The sequence below is a fragment of the Zosterops lateralis genome (genome assembly GCF_965231275.1).
Source record: "Zosterops lateralis genome assembly, chromosome: 15".
In the NCBI taxonomy this organism is placed as follows: domain Eukaryota; kingdom Metazoa; phylum Chordata; class Aves; order Passeriformes; family Zosteropidae; genus Zosterops; species Zosterops lateralis.
In genome coordinates this window covers 5,712,356-5,735,290 of record NC_139775.1, presented here as the reverse complement: position 1 = coordinate 5,735,290, position 22,935 = coordinate 5,712,356, and the positions used below count along the sequence as shown (strand labels likewise).

Here is a 22,935-nt window from a genome sequence, read left to right as displayed (position 1 = left end):
TCCCAAGAATATAAAAATGCACCTGAGTGTTGGACTAACTACTCAGCTTGGTTCTAGGGTGTGAAAAAGACCAGATACAGAGATAGTCTATTTATGTAATTTAGCTTTTTGTGTTCTTTTGCCAGCCAGCAGAGCTGTAAGTCTCTTTTTTGCTAAATAGATATTTCTTCATGCTAAACTAATCTCGTATTTCTTCGGATTACCTGTCAGCTCAGTAGGATCTTAATTTTTAGCCCAAAGCTGTTTAATCTGTTATCGCTGCAGTAAAAAATGTAATAATAAAGTATTATCAATAATGTTGTACATATTAGTTATTTTGAGGGGTATCAGAAAATGTGCTTGTTAATTGCAGTAACTTGCTAGGTTTTTCTTAGCCTAATGTTTGATATTTTTAGCCGTGACTTGGGAGAAAACATGAAATTTTTGCTGATGGTTTCCAGAGGCGGTTGGTTGCCAAACTTGATGTATTGTTACATAATGGTATTTGGTGACACGCTCAGCAATGTAAGCACACCATGGATTTAGAGGAGCAGTGTGCCTGTAACAGCATCTGTCTGTACTGTTGCAGCTGAGAAAGAAAGCTGTAGGATTTACAGGCAGGAACAGAGTGTATTTTGCAGAACAACAGCTGAGAATCACCATAATGGCCACATGAAAGTGGGCTCTCCGTAGGCCACAGTTACCAAATGGATATTGCAATCTTTTAGTATCACTGCAGTTCCAAGAGCTTTGACCTATTGAAGGGCTGCAGAAGGTGAGACAACACTGATTTTCAAGATGTATTCTGCAGTTCACATCAGATTTTTCAATCCCATCATATTTGTTGCTTTCCCTTCTTTCTTTTTAGGATTTTGAATGCTTTTTCAAGGTAAAATGAAAAAAAAATGGCTTTCCTGCATTTTCTTCCTTTTACAAGGGTGTGTGGTGATAGGACAAGGGGTAAAGGCTTTAAACTGAAAGAGAATGGATTTAGATTGTAGGAAGAGATTCTTTGTTATGAGTGAAGTGAGACACTGGCACAGATTTCTTAGAGAAGCTGTGGCTGTCCCATCCCTGGCAGTGGCCAAGACCCCGGGTTGGACACTGGGGCTTGGAGCAGCCTGGGATAGTGGAAGGTGTCCCTGCCCATGGCAGGGGAGTAGAATGAAAAGAGTTTCAAGGTCCCTTTCAACCCAAACCATTCTATAATTCTGCTTGCCATCTTTTTGTCCTCTAAGTCTCTCTTTTCCTAGTCCAATAAAAGTTTGAAGAGCTTTAAAATGTTTCAGTTAAACTGTAGCTCCATCCTACCTGCTGCAATCTTTTACCCCATTCTTTTCCCTCCCGATGCAAAAATGGTTTAGTCTGGTTCTTTATACACCCCCATCTTTGATGCCAAGGCCAATGTTTGAACTACCACTCATCTCGTTTCCTTGTTGGAAATCATTGAACACGCTGTTTGCAGTCTGAATTCAGAATACCTCCTCAAGGTTTATCCTAGTCCTTTCCACATTTGTCCTGACCCCTTGTACTCAGTACATTCTCTTCCTCCTCTTTGTACTGCCAGCTGCCTCTAATACTGTTTACTATATTTTTCTTTTTGAAATCTTGCCTTTTTTTTTTTTTTTTTTTTTTTCTTTCTTCCCTCTTTGACTGTTCTCTCCTCCTCCTGTCTTACTCGCTTTTTCATTTGGAAGATGATCTTTCTACTTCCAACTTTTTTGGTGAAAATTTACAGGGTCCTGTGCTTGCTTTAACACTCTCTTCTTCTCTACATCTTGTTTCTGGATAACCAAATTTGTAAATTAGAGTGGAACTATTGTATTTAAACTGATGACTCACAGCATATACTCTGTGTGCTCTGGATCCAGTACCATCTGTCCCAGCTAAAATGTTGGCTTGCTTGACATCTTAAGATTGCGTAATTGTCATCTTAAGCTTAATGAGTCTAAAACAGAGCTCTTAATGTTGTTTCCACCCACTTCCTCTCTTTGATGTCGTTGGACACACACTGGCATCCCAAGTGGTTATTGACAAGTAAATAGTGAGATGCTGTAATTTATTGCTTCTTAAAAAATAGTCTGTAGAGAAGTTGTAATAAAAATGCCAGTGGAAGGGCAATGCAAGAGTACTGACATACTTATGAGATAAGTTATGTTCTCCTATGCAATGTTAATTTTCCTGTTTGAATGCACAAATAGATTTAATCTGGTTATGGGATCACATTTTCTCTACATTTCTGCATGGGACCAGCCAGCACAGAAGTTAGCGTTGTGTGGTGACTGAGTGAATCTGTATGGATTTTTTTCCTTCTTTTTAAAGTAATGTGATAGTTAATGATTTCTTCTTCACTTTGTCTCCCTCCAGTTCACAAGTACTTAAGCATGTACGAAGGGATAGCATTAATTTTAGAGAGGAGCTTGGACCTAATGACTGTGTGCTTCATTCACAGAGGCTAAAAATAAATCCTTAGCAGCTGGATTGTTGGGAAAACCTGTCAGTGTATGGAACTGTGAGGCAGGGATCCCAGGGAAGTGGAGAACACATGGTGTTTTACTTCGTTTTATAAAAGCAAAGAGAAGTTGTGTGAGCAGATGTGCTGTTGGCATTTCTGACTTCTTCACTGTGCATTCTTTCAGAGCAATATATTGAACCGGAAAGGTCTATGAATGAGGTAGTAAGAGTCTATTTATTCATGTCATTTGTATAATTTTAACATCTAGCAAATGATTTTTAATTACATATGACTTCCTTCTTTTAATTTCAACAATTTCATGGGAAAACTTGGTATTGCAAATTTTTTTGGACAGCAGTGTTTCCTCTTAGTGGGATAGACATACAAAATCTGCTGGAAAGCCATGTGTTTTGTGGTCCTCTGAGATTTGCCTGAAGAAGGAAATGGCTTGACCTATTTGGTTGCTATGAAGTAAAAACATTCTTGTTCTCCCTCTTTTTTTTTTTTTTGGTGAACATCTGTGTCACATTTATTTCATTACTTTCTGAGGTTCTTTAAGCACATTATTTGCTAATATGAAGTTTTATTTAAGGAAAGTAAAGTCATACATAGCTGCTTCTACAATTTCACAGAATTTCTGATGTCTGCTTTTAAATAGGTATAAGTGGGTAGGTTTTCTAGTCAAAGTTGACATGTTGAAAGGCAAACACAAGTAGTATCTAGTATTTCCTAGGCAAAAAATGTGTTTGACAAATTCAGTAGGATCTCATGGAATTAACAGGAAATGTTGCATGCTGGAACCTTGGGAAATCTAAATCGTAATCTCGTGAAGGATTTGAAGATGTTTTGATTTTATTTTTCAACAGCTTGGCCATCTTAGTGTGGTTTTTGTGATTAGCCTCACTTTCAGATGTTTATTATAAAAAGAAATAGGTATCCTATGCCAAATATATGGAAGAATTGAAAGTGTTTCTGTTATTTAGCAGCATATGAAAATTGTCCCAATAAGGACAGATTTTATTGATTGCGCTTAACAATTCTTCCGAATTCCATAAGAAAACCCTTCAACAACAGTCCATTTGTGAAAGTTGAATCTGAATTCAGATCTAGCTTTTGCTGTCATGCCCAAGGGGTTGGCTGGATTTTTTGATGTAAGTTCTTAATTAAAAAAGGAGAAACCAGTGTTGATTTTTAGATGAAATACGTTGAGTGTCTTAACAAAACAAAAAAGCTGTGTGAAAATGATGAACCGTGAGTCTGCTGATCTCAGGGTATGGAAGAGGCTAACAGTAACTGTGGGAATTAGTTTTGGTGGCTCTTCTATCCAGCTGCTAGTTTAGTTCTCACATAGGTTGGAGGAACATCTTCTGCTCAGTCAAATTAGATGGAAATTGGGTGCTGTGCAAGGTATACTTTGGCATAAGGAGCTGATGGGTAGGAAAACAAATGTGGCCAATGTCTCCTGTGCTCACTGTTGTTTTCACACACATGAATGTACAAAAAAAGGCTGAAAAAATTAGCATGTGCAAGTAAGGGAACTGCCTCACACTGTTTTCTCTAAGAGGAACTGTGAGATGTAATCTGTTCATGAGTCACCTCTAAGGTTTTTATACAACTGCCTCATTAGTGTAACTTCTAGAATGCAGATTTTAATTTTTTTTTGTTTTAATATCTGATTTTGTTTAATAGCTCATTCATACTGCAAAATACTATTGATGCTGTTTTCTTGTTGACTTCCAAGTATTCAAGAGTCTATTTACTGTTACATTTTTGCTTTCATGTACTGTAGATACCATGTTCCTTAATAAGGTCCTTGTTTAGCTCACAATCAGTGTCGTCTGTAGAGTCAAATTCTGGCATAAACAGATCCCATTGCCTTACTTACAAGAGAGTGGGAATTCTCAAAAGAGGTATTTGTAGTTGCATTAGTTACTATAAAATAAGGAATTATGGTTGCTTGAGGCAGTGTTTCTTATATTCAGCAGTTGGATTCCAAGTAAGTTTTTTTCTTTTTTGTCTTTTTTACTCGAGTAAGTTTGTCCTAATGAACTTCCTGCCCCGTCATTCTGTTGCACCGAGGAGGAATTTTCCCACCAGACCATGTACTCCGAGTACAGCTTTGACCACTTGCAAATGAAATTTTTGAATTTGTAAAGCTGCTGCATGTTTTTGTTCCTTTGTTGCAGCTGCCCAGCCAAGGGATGTGGGGGAAAGTTTTTTTTTTTCCAGGAAGTTGAGGTTAAACCACAGTGGCCGTAAGGAGAGATGGTGGCTCTGTTAAGGAGAAGCTCCATTCCCAGGGAAGAACTTTCGTAAGTTAAATATGTTCTCTGACCATGAAACCCCTCATGTATATGGGACAGGGGCTGGGTCCTGCACAGGACCATTCTCAGTCTTTCTTGAGAGACCAGAAGGACCTGACCCCTCTCTTGTAGTGCTCCTCTGGCTCTGGTGTAGGCAGGAGCCGCTGTGTGCAAACCCCGCGTGCTGATGATCCATTGCAGCAGATCTGTGCACAGATCTCTGGACTTCACTGTCTGGGGTAGGTGAATGGGCCTCTGGCTATTGCTTTGTGCTTCTCCCAAAATTTTTTTGTATTTTTGGTTCAATTTTTTAAATTTTTTTTTTTCTTTTAACTGAAAGGATTCTGTGTGGTACCCATGCAAAACAAGCACTTAATGTTTGCTTCAAGAGCCTTTATCAGGCTGAAATAATCCTTGCTATAGTCTTGTACTTTGTAAACCCTGTATTTACTAATTGGGGAAAACTCACTTTACATTTGGTATCCGTCATGTAAATGCATGAATGAGTTGTTCTTATTATGGAAGTATATATTCATAGACTCAAAAGCAACTGTGTTACTTGATAGACCTTTTGTTTAACTTCCTCTTTTGCTATTCAGTTTTGACCTACTATACCCTTTCAGTCATTAAAATTACCATATAATGTAGTAGCAGCATTTTAAGGTAGCATCCAACATTCATCTGGGGACAGGGAGAGTATCTGCACTTGTGTTCCCACCATCTCTTATCAGTTTTGCTGCTGTCCTTGATTTGCAGTTTGCAGATGAACCATTTTGTAAGTGGAAGTTGAAACTGGTAGCCAAGGCTAGTCAAAGTTCAGAGAATTGGCTGCTGTGTCTAGGAAAACATTTACAGTCACAGAAGAGAGAGATTAAAAAGTTCCAGGTACATGTGAGTAGTTTATTCTTTGTGTCAGTGTTGCTGATTAATTCTGTATTCTCAGAATTCTGGGAATCTCAGTCTTAAGCCTGTATTTTGTGTATTAGGTGTGATCAGCCTTTCTAGGCAGCTGACATTTCAGTTTGCTGTACGTGTTTTAGCAAGGATAGATGAATGGAGCATATGGATTTGATTATTTTTTTTGGCTATAGGAGGTGGATTTTTGTGCATTAAATATAGTAACTTTCTTTTTTTAAGTATCTGAGCAGAAGCTCCCCCACTTCCAGTGATTTTTTTTTTTAATAAGAATACATGTAACTTTCTTCACTCTCATTTTGTGCAATGTAAGCTGGAAAGACTGCAGTGTTTAGTCTTGGTCTTGTACCAATAAATGACATAGTATCACATGAATGTTTTAAAAGATTAGGTGATATTTTATAAGAGCAAACATAAAAAAAGACTGGTTTAAGTCCTTCCTCTGTGAATTCACTGATATTGGAAGTAAAGAGAGTATGCATTATGTTATTGTTCTTAGTCTGCTGAAAACTTATTTATTTTCCTTTTTTATCTTCTACCTGAGTAGTAAGCCTAAAAAAGTAACATGTGTTATGAAGGGGAAAGGTTGGGTGAAGTTGGTAATCCACATTAAATACAAATAATACTCTCAAGTTTATAGAGCCTGTGGGTGGGTGGACTTGGCAGATCAATTCGTTGTGGTATGTTAGACTTGAAAGAGCATATGGAGATGATTATTTTCTGGCATTTTGTAGTAAAAGTTTTTGAAGAAGGAAGTTTTAAGTTTTTTAAATTTAATTTTAAATTTTTTAGAAATGAGATGAAAAATAGGAAGAATAACATCTTTTGCATTGAGTAGCAAAATAGTTTGTTGTAGTAGCGTATAAAAAAACAATTCATTCGAAGGTAAGATGCTAAAAGAAATTCTCCTCCTGTTTTCCTATTGGCTGTCTTGTTTTCTGAAGGCAGCCAAAGATCCTCCGCAGCTGGGACTAATACAGGATCCAGCTGTAACTTTTTTAATTGTTGTTCAGATGTCCGGTGATGGTCAGATCTAAGTTATTGTGTGGAAATTCAGTAAAGGAAAAGGGTAGGGTGGGAAAAAAGTGACTCTCCATAAAAGTATTCCAGTAAAAGCAACAGGAACTAGGAGTATCCATTTCAGAACTCTGCCATAAATCCCATCCTGAAATACTTAAACGCCTTCAGATTTTGCTCTAGACTTTAAGTCATCTAAGAGTTTTTTGGTTAATTTTTTAAACAGAAATGAAGTTAACTGTTTGGAATGGGAAGGTGCCTGTTCTTTCAGACTATTTAATGGAAGAGGATGCTATTTTTTCATTCACAGTACAAGGTTTTAGTCTCTTTACTCCCCTTACACTATCAATACAGTATGTAATACTACAACATGAAGTAGATCAACAGGTTTGGTTTTCCTACTCTTTGTTTTACAGAACCTAAAGATGTAAGAAGGGGAGAAGCATAGTATTTTTCTATTGAGTTTGGTTTACCTTTTGTATATTTAGTGCATCCAGCTCTATCTTTTAGGTATCTACTTCCTTTCCAAATCTTCATTCTGAACTTAACTTGCTGAGGGAGTCCATCAAATAGCTGCCTGAATTTTAGAGTTTTTTTACTGTTACTCCAAGCCTTTAATTTTGAATGTCATTACTCAGTTTGTAATTACACCAGGCTAATTTAAGAAGTTTAATAACAATAGTATATGAATTATAAGTCCTGATTGACTGAAAGATACTTCAAATACTGTAAGTTATATCCACCAATACTGACAGTGACATGAATTTTAAAACATAATTACTGCCTTAAACATAATCTGGATTCTGCCTTTCTTTTCATGGGCCTTAATTGGTTGTTGATTGATTGGGGGGGCGGGGAAGAAAAACAACTAAGAAAGGGTGAAGGTTTCTGGTGGGTCTGTTGGCTGTGGAAGAGCCTGGCACTTTGCCCCTCAGTGCCAGAACAGAACAGCAACAATGTATTTTCCTTCCTGAGCGAGTAGGAGCTGATCTCTCATTTCAGAGTGGAAGTGAAATGTGGACAAACACTGTGTTTTGATGGCAGAACACTTCTAACACAAACCAACTACAATGCAAAAACATCTTTGATGTCCTTCTATTACATACAATATTTAAAATTAATACCATGCAAATAATTTACTTTACTTTTTTTTTGTTGTTTTTTTGACATTTGGGGGGAATAAGTAACCAGTACTACATTTTATTCTTGTTTAGTAAGAATGGTAGTCAGAGTTCTTTTCTCCCAAGTTTTAAAGGCTGTGATCTTTATGTGAATTGTGAAGAGCCTAAAGGAATCTCTTTCATTTTCTTGAAGTGCAGGTCAACTTCAGTGCATTTTGCAAAATTGCTTTTATGTAGACTCTGCCAGTGTCAAAGACCATTAAAATATAGCAACTAGAATGAGAAACTTGGCTTACAGATTTGCTTTAGGATGTTTTGGCTGTATTCATGACACTTTATAAGGAAAATTAAGAAAATATTTGTGGCTTGAGAATAAAATCTGCCAGGTAAGTTGAAGAAAGTAGTATGATAATGTCTTGCATCTCGGAGAGGGAGAGAACACCGCACTGCAACTATTACTGTAATGTGTTTTTCTCTGGAGCTCATATGGACTTAGGAGATGATTTTCTAAGGTGGTGGAAGAACATCAAAAGGTCCTTCTCACATTGGAGAAATAATAGTACAATTCTAGTGAAGTTTTGGCTTTTCACTACCTCATTTTACATTTTGAAGAAAGGGTTTCCTGCTGAACAAACACATGTTAGTCTCATAGCATTTTCCTGTATTTGAATTGCGAACAGTCAAATGACTCAAAAAAAATGTATGTTGAAGTAGATACAGGGTTTTAGCATAGAATATGTGCATACAATAAATCTATTCAGTTAATCAGTCTGCTTCCTTTCTCTTCCACCCCCTTACAGCTGGAAGTTCATCGGCTTCTGCTACTATATCTAGCTTCCTCTGGAGACTTTCTGGGCTAGAGTTAACAGTGGTGGCAAGCATTAGTGAACAATGTCATGATTATATTCTGTGGGTCTGTATAAGTTGTCATTTTCCATTGCTTCTATTTCTAATGGAAAATGTCATCTATTTAGTAGGAGCATATTATGTGTATCGTGCAAAGTTGTATGCTCCAGGGTTTAATGAAAGCATGTACATCATCATTAGATCAGTATAAAATATTTCTAGGTTTCATTAGCGACCAATTTGGCATTTAAAATGGAAAATTTATGATAAGGTTTTATTTTCCTAGGTTGTTAGCTAGGATAACAGACGATGGCTAGACTTTCATTGTTAGTTAGTTTGTAATTAATTATGCTTTGAAGTTCTTTAGTGTATGTTAAGACATTGCTTTGAGGTACAAAGAATGTGGAAGAATTAAAAAAAAAATTAGATGCTTTCAATTGTCTTATCACTTATGAACTTCATGGCAAAACACTTGCAGTCAGATCTAATGGAAGCCTGATTAAAAACGGTTATAATTTATTTTTGTTGACTGTTTGTCTTTAAAGGATCACAGCGTAATCTTCCAGAAACAGCTTCTGGACATTTGAAGATCCTGGTTAAACATCTGCAGAGTCAGTTGAGTATGGCACTTGGGTGTTCTGGTTGAGCTTCAAATGCTTCAACAAAGTTTTAAGGTCCGTTTTATTAAGGCATTTAAAAAAGGTAGAATAGATCCTATGATTGAAGAATCTTGTAGAAGTAGTTTTTACATGATTTTCAGGTGGACTGTAGACTGCTGCCTGTGCAGATATGTGTCAGAATTATTGGGGACAAAAGTCTAGGCTTACTAGTGCCACTGCTTTTATTACCAAACACTTGAACACTTCTTTCAGTGTTCAAGAAATCATTAAAACAATGAAGTGTTTACCTGTGAATGGCACTCTCCAGGTGTTTTGTACTCGCTGCTGCTGTCCATGTCTGTGATACAGAGAAGAATTTCTGAACTGCACTAGTAAGTTTTCCCACTGTTCAGTATGTGAGCTGTGTTGGTGGAGCTGCAGTCACTGTTGCTACAGACTGCTTAACAGAAGTTATAGCTTGGTATTTCTGGTTGCCCTAAGGCAAATTTAGGATAATTGCAAGTATGTTAACATTAGTCAGATTTTTTCAGTCTTGCACAAAGTTTGTCTTTGTATAATGGAAGCTTGTGGCAGGTAGAGCACTGCTCTGAAGGCACTACCTCTTTGGAAAGGTGTTTAGCAGAGGCTACATCTGACCACACTGTCAATGGAACTGGTATGTGCAGGTGAAAAAATCAGGGTTTGCTATAGGTTTTACCCGTTTAGGAAGTGGTATCTTTCATTGTTACCCTTTGTGCCATGTTGAGGGGTAGCAGAACTAAGACATATAGTCCTAGTTATTGTTTCATAGTCAACAACGTTTCATATTTGAGCATGGCAGGATGAAGTCAAAATCTTAGAAAAAATGTTTATTAATAGGAGCAGTGGGAGTTGGTGGACTTAAAAATGAGATCGAGGATTGAATCCCAGTTAGTTACTTAGATTGTCAGGGAAAACACTGAATCTCAGAGACATTGAGAGTAATAAAACTAAATTGCTTAGGTCTTTGAAGTTGTATGGATATGATTTTTTTTTCTTGTTAGGTGCTTAGCTGAGAAAAAATGACTAATTTACTTGAAACTAAAGTACAAAAGATTATGTGTTCAGATTATTTTTCACTGATCTCTGGAAGGAATGCAGTGATTTTGCCAGTAAGGGGCAGAGAAAATAGCTTAGAAAGGGCAATGTAACATTTCAGATTTAGTTGAAACAGTTGGGGAAAGTTTAAATAGGGAGAATGTATTCAAATGAGTTTTTGATCAGGATGCCAGGAGATCTGCTTGGAGTAGAAAAATCTTTCTTTTTGTAACATATAACTTATGTCTGTACTTAGAAGAATTTCAGCAGATGTTGAATGTGCTCTATTTTGGAAGTATGGTGAAGCAGATTTGGTATGACTACTGATGGTCTTTTGCCAAGCAAAGAATAAGAGACCAGGGGTTTGACCTTACGGTAAGTGGATCCATCCGACAGACTTGTTATCAGTGGGCCAGATAAAAAGCTCTTTTCTCTCTGAATTAGTGACCTGTCAAGCTAATTGTTTCATGGTGTGATGGCAACCAACAATTCACAAAAGCTGTGTATACTCTTTTCTGAGGAATCAGAAAATGCTTCACATCTTAAACAAAGCTTTGCTATTCCTTCACCAACAAATTTATGAGTAAATGCCTAACTCTCTCCCTGCCTTCTAAGGCTTGAGGCAATGTGACCAATGGGCCTGTTGATGTAACAGTAGGAAACTGGAGCAATTCAAGCCTAAGATAGCCAAGTAGCAAAATACTGTATTAGCTGTAGTGGATTTCTCTCCAAGTACTGCAGCTCAGTGGTTTCCATAGCAGGTACCATGGTTACTTTTTTTGGAGAAGACTGCAGGAATTTCAAAGGCTTACACAACGACAGACATCGCATTGTGCACGGAGTTGTGCATCCTGGAATCTGTCTTGTTTTGGGAGAATATAAATGCTGCTCAAGCAGTTACTTGATAGATGAGCAGTCCTGTGTGGCACTCCATAGCTGCCTTTGGAGACATTCCTCAGGGAAGGAAGATTGCTTTCAAATCTGGAAGTTGCTCCACCTCCTCAGCGTGCAACTGATCTTGGAAAATGAATAAATAGAAAGCTTCTGCAATAAATACTGTTCTGAAATCTAACTCCAGAGCTGTGTCAGGCAGGGATGGGGGAAGGGGAAAAATCAACTTTGCCTTGCTTTTTCTGAAAATGGCATTGTGTGCTTTAGAAACAGCCTGCAATCCTAAGTAACGGTTAATGCTCCTCACTAATGAGTGCAGTGCCGTGAGCAGATCCCTTATTGCCAAGAGTAGATGTTGCTGGAAATTTGTGACAGAAAGCCTGTCTGAACCCCAGCTGTTTTGCTGGGAACATGGTAGGTCTGATGAGCTGTGCTTGGATATTGAGCAGGATTTGGGGGTATTGCTGGCAGCTGACCACAAGGTCTGGGCTCCAGGACCCCGCTGCAGCTGCTCAGCCACATTCCTGTCAATTTTCTGTGCTGCTGCTCAAAATGGATCTGACAGGAATGTCTGCTACTACTCTGCTGTGTTTGCTTTTCGCGTCTATTTTCCAAGATCTATCCCAGGAAAAAATGTAGATACCTGCCAGCCAACCACTTCCTCTTCCCAGTAACTCTAGGTGACTGGGGAAACACAGCCCTTCTGTAAGGGTAAAGCTGAAACACATTACTACTGTCTTACTTTTTTTTCCTTCTCATACCACTTCAAAAGCTGAAGGAATCAGTGTTTTTGTTTGCCTCTTCCTCGTGCAGAATGTGATGAAATGATCTCTGCTTTCCGGAGGAGCTGTCCCATCCTTGGTTTGAGTTGCTTGGATCCCGGAGCTGAATGAAGTCTAGACTGGCAGGAGGACACGTGTAGTTAGTCCAGTTGTTCACAAGAACTACTGGGAGTCGTGTACCAGTGGCAGATGAAGTGTCCCTGCTTTCCTTTTCATCCACACATACTCCTTGAGATGGTTGAGGCAAAGAGTCCTGTCCTGACTGACAAGGAAAAGAAGTTGACAGAGGAGTATTTGATCTTGTCAGTAGTTTAAACTTTGCCTCACACTCTGTAGAGCTGCTGGGAATCATCCCAAATGCACTGAAGTGACCACAGAACCAAATCCTGAGCAGTGGCTGCAGTACTTCAGGCAGTCCAGCTTCCCAATCTGGGCTCCCACTTGTTCCACCTGTTTTCCATCAGCAGTCTGAGCAGGTCACTCTCCTGTGCTGGTCATCCAAGAGATGCTTAAAGATAGTGTTTTTTAATTCCTGTCAGTGTTGTTTGCTTGGCTCAATCAGAAGTGAGCTGTGCTGGCATAGAAATTAGTTGTGGGACCATCCAGTCCCTTTCCATCCAATTCTTTGTATAATTCTGTCTGGTAATATGTTACAGTTGTGTTGGGCAAAACCATAAATGCCCCAAGTTAAAAGGTACATCCTGCTTCTGTTGTGTGGCTTAAAAGATGTACCTTGTGGAAAGCTCTTGCATCTACACATTTTAATTTCAGAATTTTCTCTTTTTGCTGCAGGCAAGCAAAATCTGCTGCTCTTTTGCTGCCCTTTCTTTGCTCTATACTGAATGAAGGGTTTCAGCTAAAGACATGATATCTGTAATGTGCCACTTAGCTGTGCTGTGCGTAGTTGGCATGGTGATCTGTTCCTTTCACCTCCTAGATAGTGTTGAGGGGGAGCCCTGATTTCCTTCCCAAGACTCCCACTTTGAAAGTGGCTGTTGTTCTGCATTGCAAGTGGATACATAATGTGCTATCAGCTGTGGTCTCCCCATGTGTTATTGCTGGATCATTCTCTTCCTCAGGGGATGCTAAAATTTTGTGACCTGATTCTTGCCATGAAAGTGTACAAAAGAAATTCATAATTTGCAGACTTCCACTCTGTAAAGACTAAATTTGTGTTAATGCATACTATAAATATGATGTACTCTAAGCAAAGGCTTTCAAATGCAAACATCAGAGAAAATTTGTTTGATTTCAGCTATGGCACTACATAAGTTCCCCATTTGTTCCTCCAGTTTTGCACATACAAGTGCTCCACAGAGAAAATTATTGCTGAGCTTTCCCAAAATTACTTATCTGTGAGATTCTGCCTTGCAGCATACATAAGAAGGAAGGGAAAAATAATTTGTTTCTGTTTGACAGTATTTTGTTGGTTTAATGCAGTGTAAAGAAAAGGCCTGTGACCACTTCTTTTGGAAGAGTGATATCTGTATTTATAATGGTGATATTATTACACCAAGCTGAATCTGATCACTCTTCTTCATTATTTGCTGTGCAGAAAAGAAATCAGATGCAATAATTTTGTTAAAAAGCTGAAAACAGAGTAAGAAAATGTTAAGGCAGTATAATGCCCCACTGTCCCTAAGGCAGCAGGACAACACAGGACTATACATTTTTACTTACAATGCTTGGCACTGCGCTGCATTGCGTTTGTCCCACATTACTTTGATGTTACTGTGTTCCACGTTGGAGGAGGACCGTGGTGTTAAGATGTGATAGTGTGACAGTGTGTAGCTGTAACACTGAAATCAGAATGGTGATTCACCAGAATTCCTGAATAGTAGTTGGTAACTGATGGTGATGAAGGCACATGTCATGTTGGATAGTATTTCCTGTATCTGTGCTAATCTGTTCATAGCCCTCTCTGAAACACACACTACTACAGTGTGGGCAACAGCTCCCTTTTTAATTTCCACATTAGCTGGCATAAAATTTTTCTGCACTTTTAAAATATGCATGGATATGCATATTTTAACACTTTATATTATTAATGCAAGTATTAATGTATTTGGGTAAGAGACTTAGAATGTTAAGTTAAACTCAGCTTTCTTTTCATATTCAGTAATTTGTATTTACATATTTTAGGAAGAAAAGTTGGCCTAGAAGCATCTTCTGATCTTGAAGCAAGAGTAGAGTGACTTCAAAAGGAAAATGCTTCTGAAAGGAAATCTATGCTTATCTATTATTAATATCAGGTTGAACTACTTTCAGTATTTAGAGAATACAGCCTGTGAGGGTGGGGTTTTGGGGCTGAGCTGAGCTGGTTTTAGGGCTGGCTGCTCTCAAGGGGGTTGCTGTCCCCTGTACCTTTGTGCTGTCAGGGGTTTCTGCTGTGCCTGTTTTTTTTTTGTCTTGGGCAATCCTGTGGTCCCTTGGTGAAACCATTTGTCCTGCTAAATTGAGGAAAAAAAAAACAACTCAGAAAAAACAAGGTCCGGGCATCGAATGGCAAAACAGTGCAGGAACATAGAGGAGCAGGTACCAACTCATTACCTGTGGACCTTGCTCAGACCTTGTCTCTGTGTGTTTTTTCGTCTTTCTTCTCAAGTGATGCTCCTTTTACGTGATTGAAAGTGGTTCTTTCATTTCGTTGCTGCAAAACACTTGGTTTCCTAATGGAAATACATAAAAACGTTGAAAAAATACACAATTGAATTAAAGGAGGTAAGTATAATATAATCATGACCTTCAGTACTGCCTGCTAATGAAAATAAAGAGCACGGACAGTAAAAGAGAAATAGTCATTAACTTAAACACACCCTGCTTTCTAATGGCCAGTATCTGTGTCAGAGGCCTAATTAGGAGCTAAAAAGCAAGGGAGGTGCCTCTCCAGTTTCTGTGGGTATATCTGTATAGGAAGGTGAAGATCTGGAAGCTGCTATAAAGCACCTCTTTGTGCTTTGGTGCCGTTAAGAAGGGCAGCTCATCGCTCCCAGGCAGGATTAGCAGCTCATGCGAGAGCTCTTGGAAGCCTTTACACTCCCTGTTCCTGTACAGCTGTTGGATCTCTGTGCAGTTTGTAAAGACACATCTGTTGTTGCTGCTGACTCCTCGTCCTTTTGTACTCCATAAACAGAAACATTTGCAGGTACCGTGGCAGGGCATGTCGTTTGTGATACCTGAAATAGGATGGGTTTTGGGAACCGGTTAAAATTTTCCTTCCCTCCAAATCAGTGTTATCTGGAGCCTGACTTTGCACAATTTTGCACTGCCTACTTTCTGCTTGACTGGAGAGACTAACACATTAACAAATTATGTAGGGCTATTGCTGGGCAGAACAAAAACATAATCTTGCCTTATTTGAAGTAATTCTTGTGTATTATAAGAGACCGTTTTTTATACAAGAGATGATTTCACATTTGATGATACTGTCACCCTGCTGGACCTTTTCTATATAGAACAAAAGTGTATTTCGTATTTTCAATTTTTTATGCTTTTGTCTGTTTTGAAGAAACCTACATGAATGTCTGCCACTGATGTAATAAACCTGCTTTGCAGTAAAAGGAAAATATCTCGAAGGTGTAGCAGGTCAGAATGAAACTATTTCCTCTAAATTCATGAAAATGTATTTTTATGTGGTAATACTATTAATATTTTTAGGATTCCCCTCCCTCCTATTATTAGAAGCACAAAATGATAAGATCTTTACTATGACTTTCCTGCAAAGTATGTCCTTATCCTAGAGAAAAAAATGTTTTCATTTTCAAAAAATGTTTTCCATTTCAAAAAAGTGTTACAATCACATCTTGTAATGGTGTGATTTCCAGCAGCTAAACAATGAGAATGATGGATGTGCGTTGGAGGTTCTCTTCTGGGTTTGGCTGCTAATGTGATTTCTGGCCACAGAGTCTCTTGTGATTGAAAACTCAAAATAACTCTGCAAACCATGGATTCTGTCCTAGTTTCCTCATACCATCAACGGGTAATTTTTTTGTATGTGAACGGATATTGTATACAGGATTATTTCTCCCCTAATGGAAGTGTCATTGCTCCTATGCTATAACATGCTCAGCAGTTCTCAGCAGACTAAATAGCAGATTCACATAGTAAGGAAGTTAGGAGAGGAGCCAAATCCAGCTGGTTTTACTGATGGAATTTAGTGTAGATACAGTTTGTTTCTGCACTGTGAACTGAATCTATTCAGAAGCATGTCCTCCTACAAAAACTTCTATGGAATTTTTAATAGCCACAAGTGGTTGGAGCATTGTTTATACATCTTGGCTGAAAACTGGATAATGTTCCTGTAATCAAGGTTTAAAAAAAGGGAGCATGTAGGGGGAAAGGAAGGGAGAAGAGCCTGAGAATATCCGTTGAGGCAAATGTTCTGAGACAATCAGATTTGTTCTCAGAGATGAATGTATATTATTTTAAAGGCCAGAAGAAACATGTCTACCCATTTTGTATATGGATGAGGAAAGGTTTGTTTAGTTTTAAGCCTTACATCGTGTAAATATCTTTACACTTGCAAGATGTTTCAGCTGCAGCAAAATTAAATTCCATCTAATTGTTCTTTGCTTGGCATGCATCTACTGAAAGACCACTAATTTGGGACACAGAAGAAGGAAAATGTTTATCTTTATGAAACCAAGAAGTTAGCTGAGCAATGAGAGTCGGGATGTTGTATTGCTTCGTAAGTAGGGTTACAGAATTAGTGTTTTGTCTGTGTTAGATAATGTTAGATGTTTGCTTTCTGCTGGTTGTAGATATTTTACTGTGTCCTCTTGAAAGACTGAACTCGGAAATCAGTTGAAGGGGTCAAGTGAGATTCCTTTAGACTTTGGCTGGTGACTGGCAATGGAAAGGCTAATGAGTGAAGTTAAACACAGGAGTTTTGCTTCTTATAATACTCTTGGAGAGCTGGAAAATATTTGAATTTTACTACTGAAAAAGATGAAGGTAAAATGGTTATGGAATTGGAAAGTACTAGATTTGTTTCCTATTATCGGATTTGCTCCTGGATTTCACTAACCTGTGGGAAGTTTCTTTGCAAGCTGATCTGTTGCAGTTCTTTCTCAATCTCTAGATTGAGTGTTTGAGTTTTTTGGTACTTGCTAGCTCAAAAATGCTTCATATTGAGAGCTGTAGGATAAGGCTCTTCTTTGGACATTGTACTTGGGCTGTCCATAGTGGAGAATTATTTAAGCAGGCGACATCACAACTGATGCACAACACACTGATTTCTGTGTTGAGGTGCAGTTTGTTTGTTTTCCCTAACATGGTATAGTAAACAGAACTGTATTAAAATTGTGTTGCATTAAGTGTTGCATTGCAGGATATTCATTTAAGTACATATAGTTCAGTTACAGGAACTGAATTTTATAGGCCAAGCTGGAATATATTAAATATTTTTCTAATTTTTTTTTCTGTTGGTAGTAGGAGTAGTATTGCAACATATATGGTGTGTTTCTTTCTGTTTGGCCAAGAATATAATGTGTATTTTCAACAACTGCGTTCTTTGTAAATAAAATATCAGTAGTATATTGACTTTCTATTTAGTACTACCTGAAGCTCTCAAGTTGTAGAAAAAGGAAATGCTCCCCCTCTAAGGTAAAAGATTTCACAGAAATTACTTATATTAGAACATTGTCTTTATTTAAAGATTAGAAGATAGCATGAAAGAATGCTGTAGCTTGTTCACTGTACTGAAATGCTTTGGTTTTTTTAAGTATTTAAATGTTCATGCTAACTCCTCCCATCCTGTCTACTTTGTGTTTAGATTGGTGAAAGAAAAATGCTCCCCCAGAAGTGACTCAAAGAGGACAGCTAGAAAATTTGTTTTACAGAACAAATACGTGATATGTGCTCCATGCGTTGTTCTGTATGGAGGTTTATGTGAACACATGGTTGAAAAAAAGCTGGAGGCAGAAGGGTGGCCTTGGGAGGGGTCTTGCCAGAGCAGATCATCTCTTACCATGTACCTGTAGTGTTTGCTTAGGACTGTTAATGGTATTTTAAACCACCATTGTGTGTTGCCCTCCTATGTTAATAGCTCAAAAGCCTTAATTGAAATACAGAAATACTATTAGCCTTTGTTTGAAGACACAGAGTTGAAAGAGCAGGGACAGTAGTCATAAAGTGACACGGCCTCCTGGAGCAGACACCTTCCAGGCTGTCATGCCACATGAAGTCTCTTCAGAAACTTTGTTTTCTTCCCATTGATATACTTTCTACAGCATAAAGGGCAGCACTGGAGAAGAGAGGCAGTGATAGACAAGCAGTAGAAGGATGATAATGAGACAAAAACATCCTCAGTATCACACAGAGGCCAATTCATGGGACTACAGGACAACACCCTTGGGAGTGATCCTGGCCAGTCAGTCATCCTTCTCTGTGCTGGTAGTGTGAGGAGAAGGAAAATACTGTCTATACCAAGAGTTTCTACAAGTTGAGCAGTGCTGTAACTCCCACTCAGTTACATCCTGAATCTTCTAGTCTTGTATAGACACTGAAATATTTTGGCTCTGATATTTAAATATCGTTATTTAAAGATGCATTAATGTCCAGTTTTTGTCTAAGTGCTCTCTGAGTGTAGAATGTTCTTTTCCAGCAGACTGCTTGTCTTGTATCTGGCAGATAAATACTTGATTTTATTTCCCACTGCAAAATGTAGTCTGACTCCGTTTAGCTTTTTTCCTTTCTTTCTAACACCATCATTAATTATACTGTGAGGCTTGTCTCTACTCTGGCTGTGATCAGAGGAGAGGAAAACACAGTAGACAGTATTTGAGTGCTGTAGGAAAACACTGAGGTGTTTGATTTCTCTTTTTTTGTAGGTTGCTTGAGCATAGAAAACTCTTACAATTCATGTTGGTTCCAAAAGAGCAATTTCACTTGTTCCAGATATTCCAAACCTCTCCCAAGGAGCCCTCACTGCATGGTAGAGTAAGGGAGAAAAAATTGCAGTACCATTCACTGGTGTGCAGATTTGGGAAGGGTTTGTGGTAGTGGCTAATCCTGAGGTTTTGCCACACAGCTTGAAGAAAAAGCAACACCGTCGATGATTTCTAAATATTTCTTGCTTCAAGATGATTTTCTGTTTGAGGTTTGATTAGTATTTCCAGTCATCAGCCAGGGTGAGAGCTATCAGAATGTCTTGCTGCAGCAAAGAGTTAAAAACGTAGAATCTCTTACTAATACTGCTCGTGCAAAGCTGCAGTGCAATTTCATCTACAATATTGCAGAAATGCTTTAAGGATATCAGAATGTGCTTCCTAACTAAGAGAGTGATTATGTATGGTTTGCCTTTTTTATAATCAACATTGGGTAGCAATATTAATTTTTTGTCAGTGCTCAGTTAACTAGTGAATATTTGTGGTGTGTTTATGTACATAGTGTGTGCGTAGTCATTAATTCTCTGTAGTTTAGGATCTTGGAGTAAACGTGTAAGACAAAGATACGATATAAGGATGTGTATTTATAAGGTTTGATGTGAAAAGAATCCTACCACACTATTTGCATACAAGAGATTTTTAGGAGTGGGTGGCTTTCTGATGAGATGAAGAGAATAAGCAGGTAAGCATATTGAAGTCTGGTATTTGTTCAACAGAAGACTGTCATTTCCTAAACTGAAAGTAATTTAATCACGTTTGTATCTGGAGTAGTTAAATGAAATCATTTGCCATAATTACTTCATGTCTAACAAGGTCTGTCGCCATTTGGATTTTGTTATGAGTTAGATCCTAAAAGGAAAGGAGCTTAAGCACTGGATGTTGAAATAATCAATGTATTTCACTATCAGGATTCTAACAGAAGCTCTGTTCCAAATGTGTGTTTAAAACTCTCTTCTCAAGCTGAACTTTTCTTTGTAATCCTGTTGCTATAGTCTGTTATGTGTGTATAGGATATAAAGTAGTGGCCCTGACCATCCCAAATGACTGCATTTGTCGTGTGTTGCTCTTACATACCTTATTAATTGTTTTTGATGTTCCATTTTACTGGAAGGAAAAGCTGTTCTATAATTAAAAGGCTGTTTCCAAGAAAGTGGGTAGTATTAGAACTGTTATAGGATCATTACACAGGAGGTGAATATTTGTCGTTGGTGTCTAGTGCTGTACAAATAAGCAGAAGTAATCTCTGTCCAAAGAAGTTTCTTGCTGGGGAACATCTGATCATTCAAGAAAAGCAATGGTTTTATGCTAAAGACTTTCGGTGTTTCCTGGCTCTCAGGCAGAGACACAGGATGAGGGTAGGACAGACACACATTTACATCCTCAGTAGCAACCGATTTTCTATCAGCAGGGTCATACATTTGATGTAGCATGGCCAAGAGGGACCTGAAATTGACTTAAATACTAAAATGATGTTATGCAAAGCCCGTGTTTGTGTTAGATAGCTGATTCTACTGCTGGGAGGTATTTGGTGTTGGGGTGTGTGTTGGGTTGTACCTGCCTGCATCTCTCTCTCCAAAGCAACCAAATGAAGGGGCACTGCTGGCATTCAGGGATGTCTGAAGTCAGCACCAGGATACACATCTTGGGTATAGCAGTGGCAATTTTTTGGCTTTTTTCCTCTGGAAGATAGTCATATCTTCTGAATCATAATTAATTTCTGTGGAGAATTTTGGTATGTTACTGATATGATAGAATTATATCTGACTTGAATTTGGGAATTAAGCTGCAGAACCAAATCTTGCCACATCATATGATAACAAGGTTTCTTTGGTTGTCTGTTTTTCTTTAGAAAGATAGATTCTGTCCATGGTCATTCATTCAATTACCTTACTTAGGATTTTTATAAAGCAGATTAAAAGTATATTAGATTTAGGTTTCATTAGTGTTGTTTGTTTTGATTTGTTTTGGGGTTTTTTTTCCTGAAAATAATGTAAAAGAAATGTCTTGATGTTTGATATAGGCTTATTTTTCCTAATCAGCTTATTAAGTTTTCTGTGATGATGAGGTATGTTTGCAAATGCTAAAAAATTGTACATTTTGCTCCATTCCAGTGCCTGATGACCTGTCTATGGAAGAAAGAGAAGAGCTTTTAAATATTCGTCGCAGGAAAAAAGAACTGATTGATGATATTGAGGTAATTGATTTACTGTAAAGATCCTTAGACTCCTTCAGTAGATTAAGTTACAGACCTGAGCTGCAGACTAAATATGAATTTCAGCTAATGGTTTTAAAAGCATATAAACGACTTAAGCTAAATACTCCCAATAGTGAACAGGATTTATGCATCATATGTGTACTTTTAAAAATATTAACTTCTGAATTTATGTAATGCAATATGTGCAGATGTCCACATTTGATTTGTGTAATCAAAAACTCATTAAACAGCAGATTTGGATCTAGGATAGGAGCAAGTGAGAAATGTGGATAAAGAAATCTTATTAATTGATAATGGCAGCTTGGTCTTAGTGCTCTGGCATGAACACACACTGAGAGTGCAGGTTCATGTGTTTAACAGTCATTCAGTTGTGATAAAATCTTTAAATATCTAAGGAAGGTCTAAGTTTGTTCACTTTTCTTCAGGTAAGTAATAAATACTAGAAAATAAGACCTAATTGATCATATTATTAAATGATAGATGATTTCAAAAGATGTTCTCTAATGTAGGTTAATGTGTTATCCTTCCTTCCTTTGACAGAGATTAAAATTTGAAATTGCTGAGGTTATGACTGAAATTGATAATCTGACTAGTGTAGAAGAGAGGTAAGTGATGCCAACATATGGACATGATTCAGTAAGACCTTGGAACATGTCTTCCAGGAACAGCAAATAAAAGTACCTTTCCCATACTAAACAAATGATGGATTACCTTTATTTAGTCTGTTATAAAAACCTGACTTTATCCCATGCAGGTGTGTCGTTTGTTTGGATAGAAAATATCTTATATGGAGTGTAATGTTTTACTGTACAGTTGATAAGGATATGGGTCTCTGAAGCTGCAATTGCTTAAAGGGGTTAAAATAGTATCATCATTTTCTCCATTATAAAAAGTGGATGTCTTGATTTTGTAGTAGAAAATAAAAAGTAGCCAAAACACAAATTAAAAGCTCATCTAGAAGTCTTTTTGTAAAAGAGCAACTGGTTAAGTGCTTGTTGTTTCTTCTGTGTCTCTTCACGTAGCAAAACTACACAAAGAAATAAGCAAATAGCCATGGGAAGGAAGAAATTCAACATGGACCCTAAGAAGGTAGACTTTTTTTTTTCATTTGTCAGGAATCAAGTTTCTGGTTGTAGTACAGTCTATGACAAATACTTCTATTTTTTTTTAAGAAAGATCTCTGATAATGTAAGTTCCTAGGCCTTACTGGCATGTCCTGTAACACACTGAGCTGAGGGTTAAATTGGAAGCAGCCATCAGCTCAGGTGCCAGCTGTGTGCTTCTTCCACTTAAACAAACCCTTGATAGTGGAGGTTACTTATCAACAACCAAATATGCCAGGTATTGATTGACCTGGCTTGCTTTGTACCCGATAGAGGTGTTCTATGTTGATGTGTCAAATACAATTAATTTTTTTTTTGATATGTGGTTGTTAGTGAGGCCATACTTCTTTTTCTTTAATGCTCTCCTATTTTTATCTTTCAAAATACCTTTGTCATATTTTCTAATTTGTTCTCATGCAAACTTTTATATTTGGGTATCTAAACCTGTTTCTGAAAAAGGCATGTGTGAACATCTGTATTTTTGCATATACATGTAGATATGTACTTATCTGACTTATACCAGCTTGCTTACCATTTTCAAGAAATCTCCTCTGCACGTAGCCACAAAGTAATGCAGTTCTTTTTGGAGTGCCTCTCTCTTTCTTTTTTAATTTTCTGGAAAATTTGGGTATCTGCACATTCTCTTACAGACCTCCCTTGCAATGTTTAAAAGAGCTTCTTTGACATATTTAATCTTTAGCCTTTGCTTTGCGTATTTCATCTTCCTTGCTTTGTTTTATTGTCT

General features: G+C 37.7%; 1 protein-coding gene across 1 annotated transcript in view; it reads left to right on the top strand.

Annotated features, from left to right (window-relative positions):
- The window catches only part of CYTH3 (cytohesin 3), a 49,248-nt gene that overhangs the window by 4,339 nt on the left and 21,974 nt on the right, over nt 1-22,935 (top strand). The window contains exons 2-4 of the mRNA XM_083872640.1: nt 20,984-21,066; nt 21,628-21,692; nt 22,110-22,176. Coding sequence (XP_083728766.1) covers nt 20,984-21,066; nt 21,628-21,692; nt 22,110-22,176 — 215 coding nt within the window. The remainder of the gene's footprint in view (nt 1-20,983; nt 21,067-21,627; nt 21,693-22,109; nt 22,177-22,935) is intronic.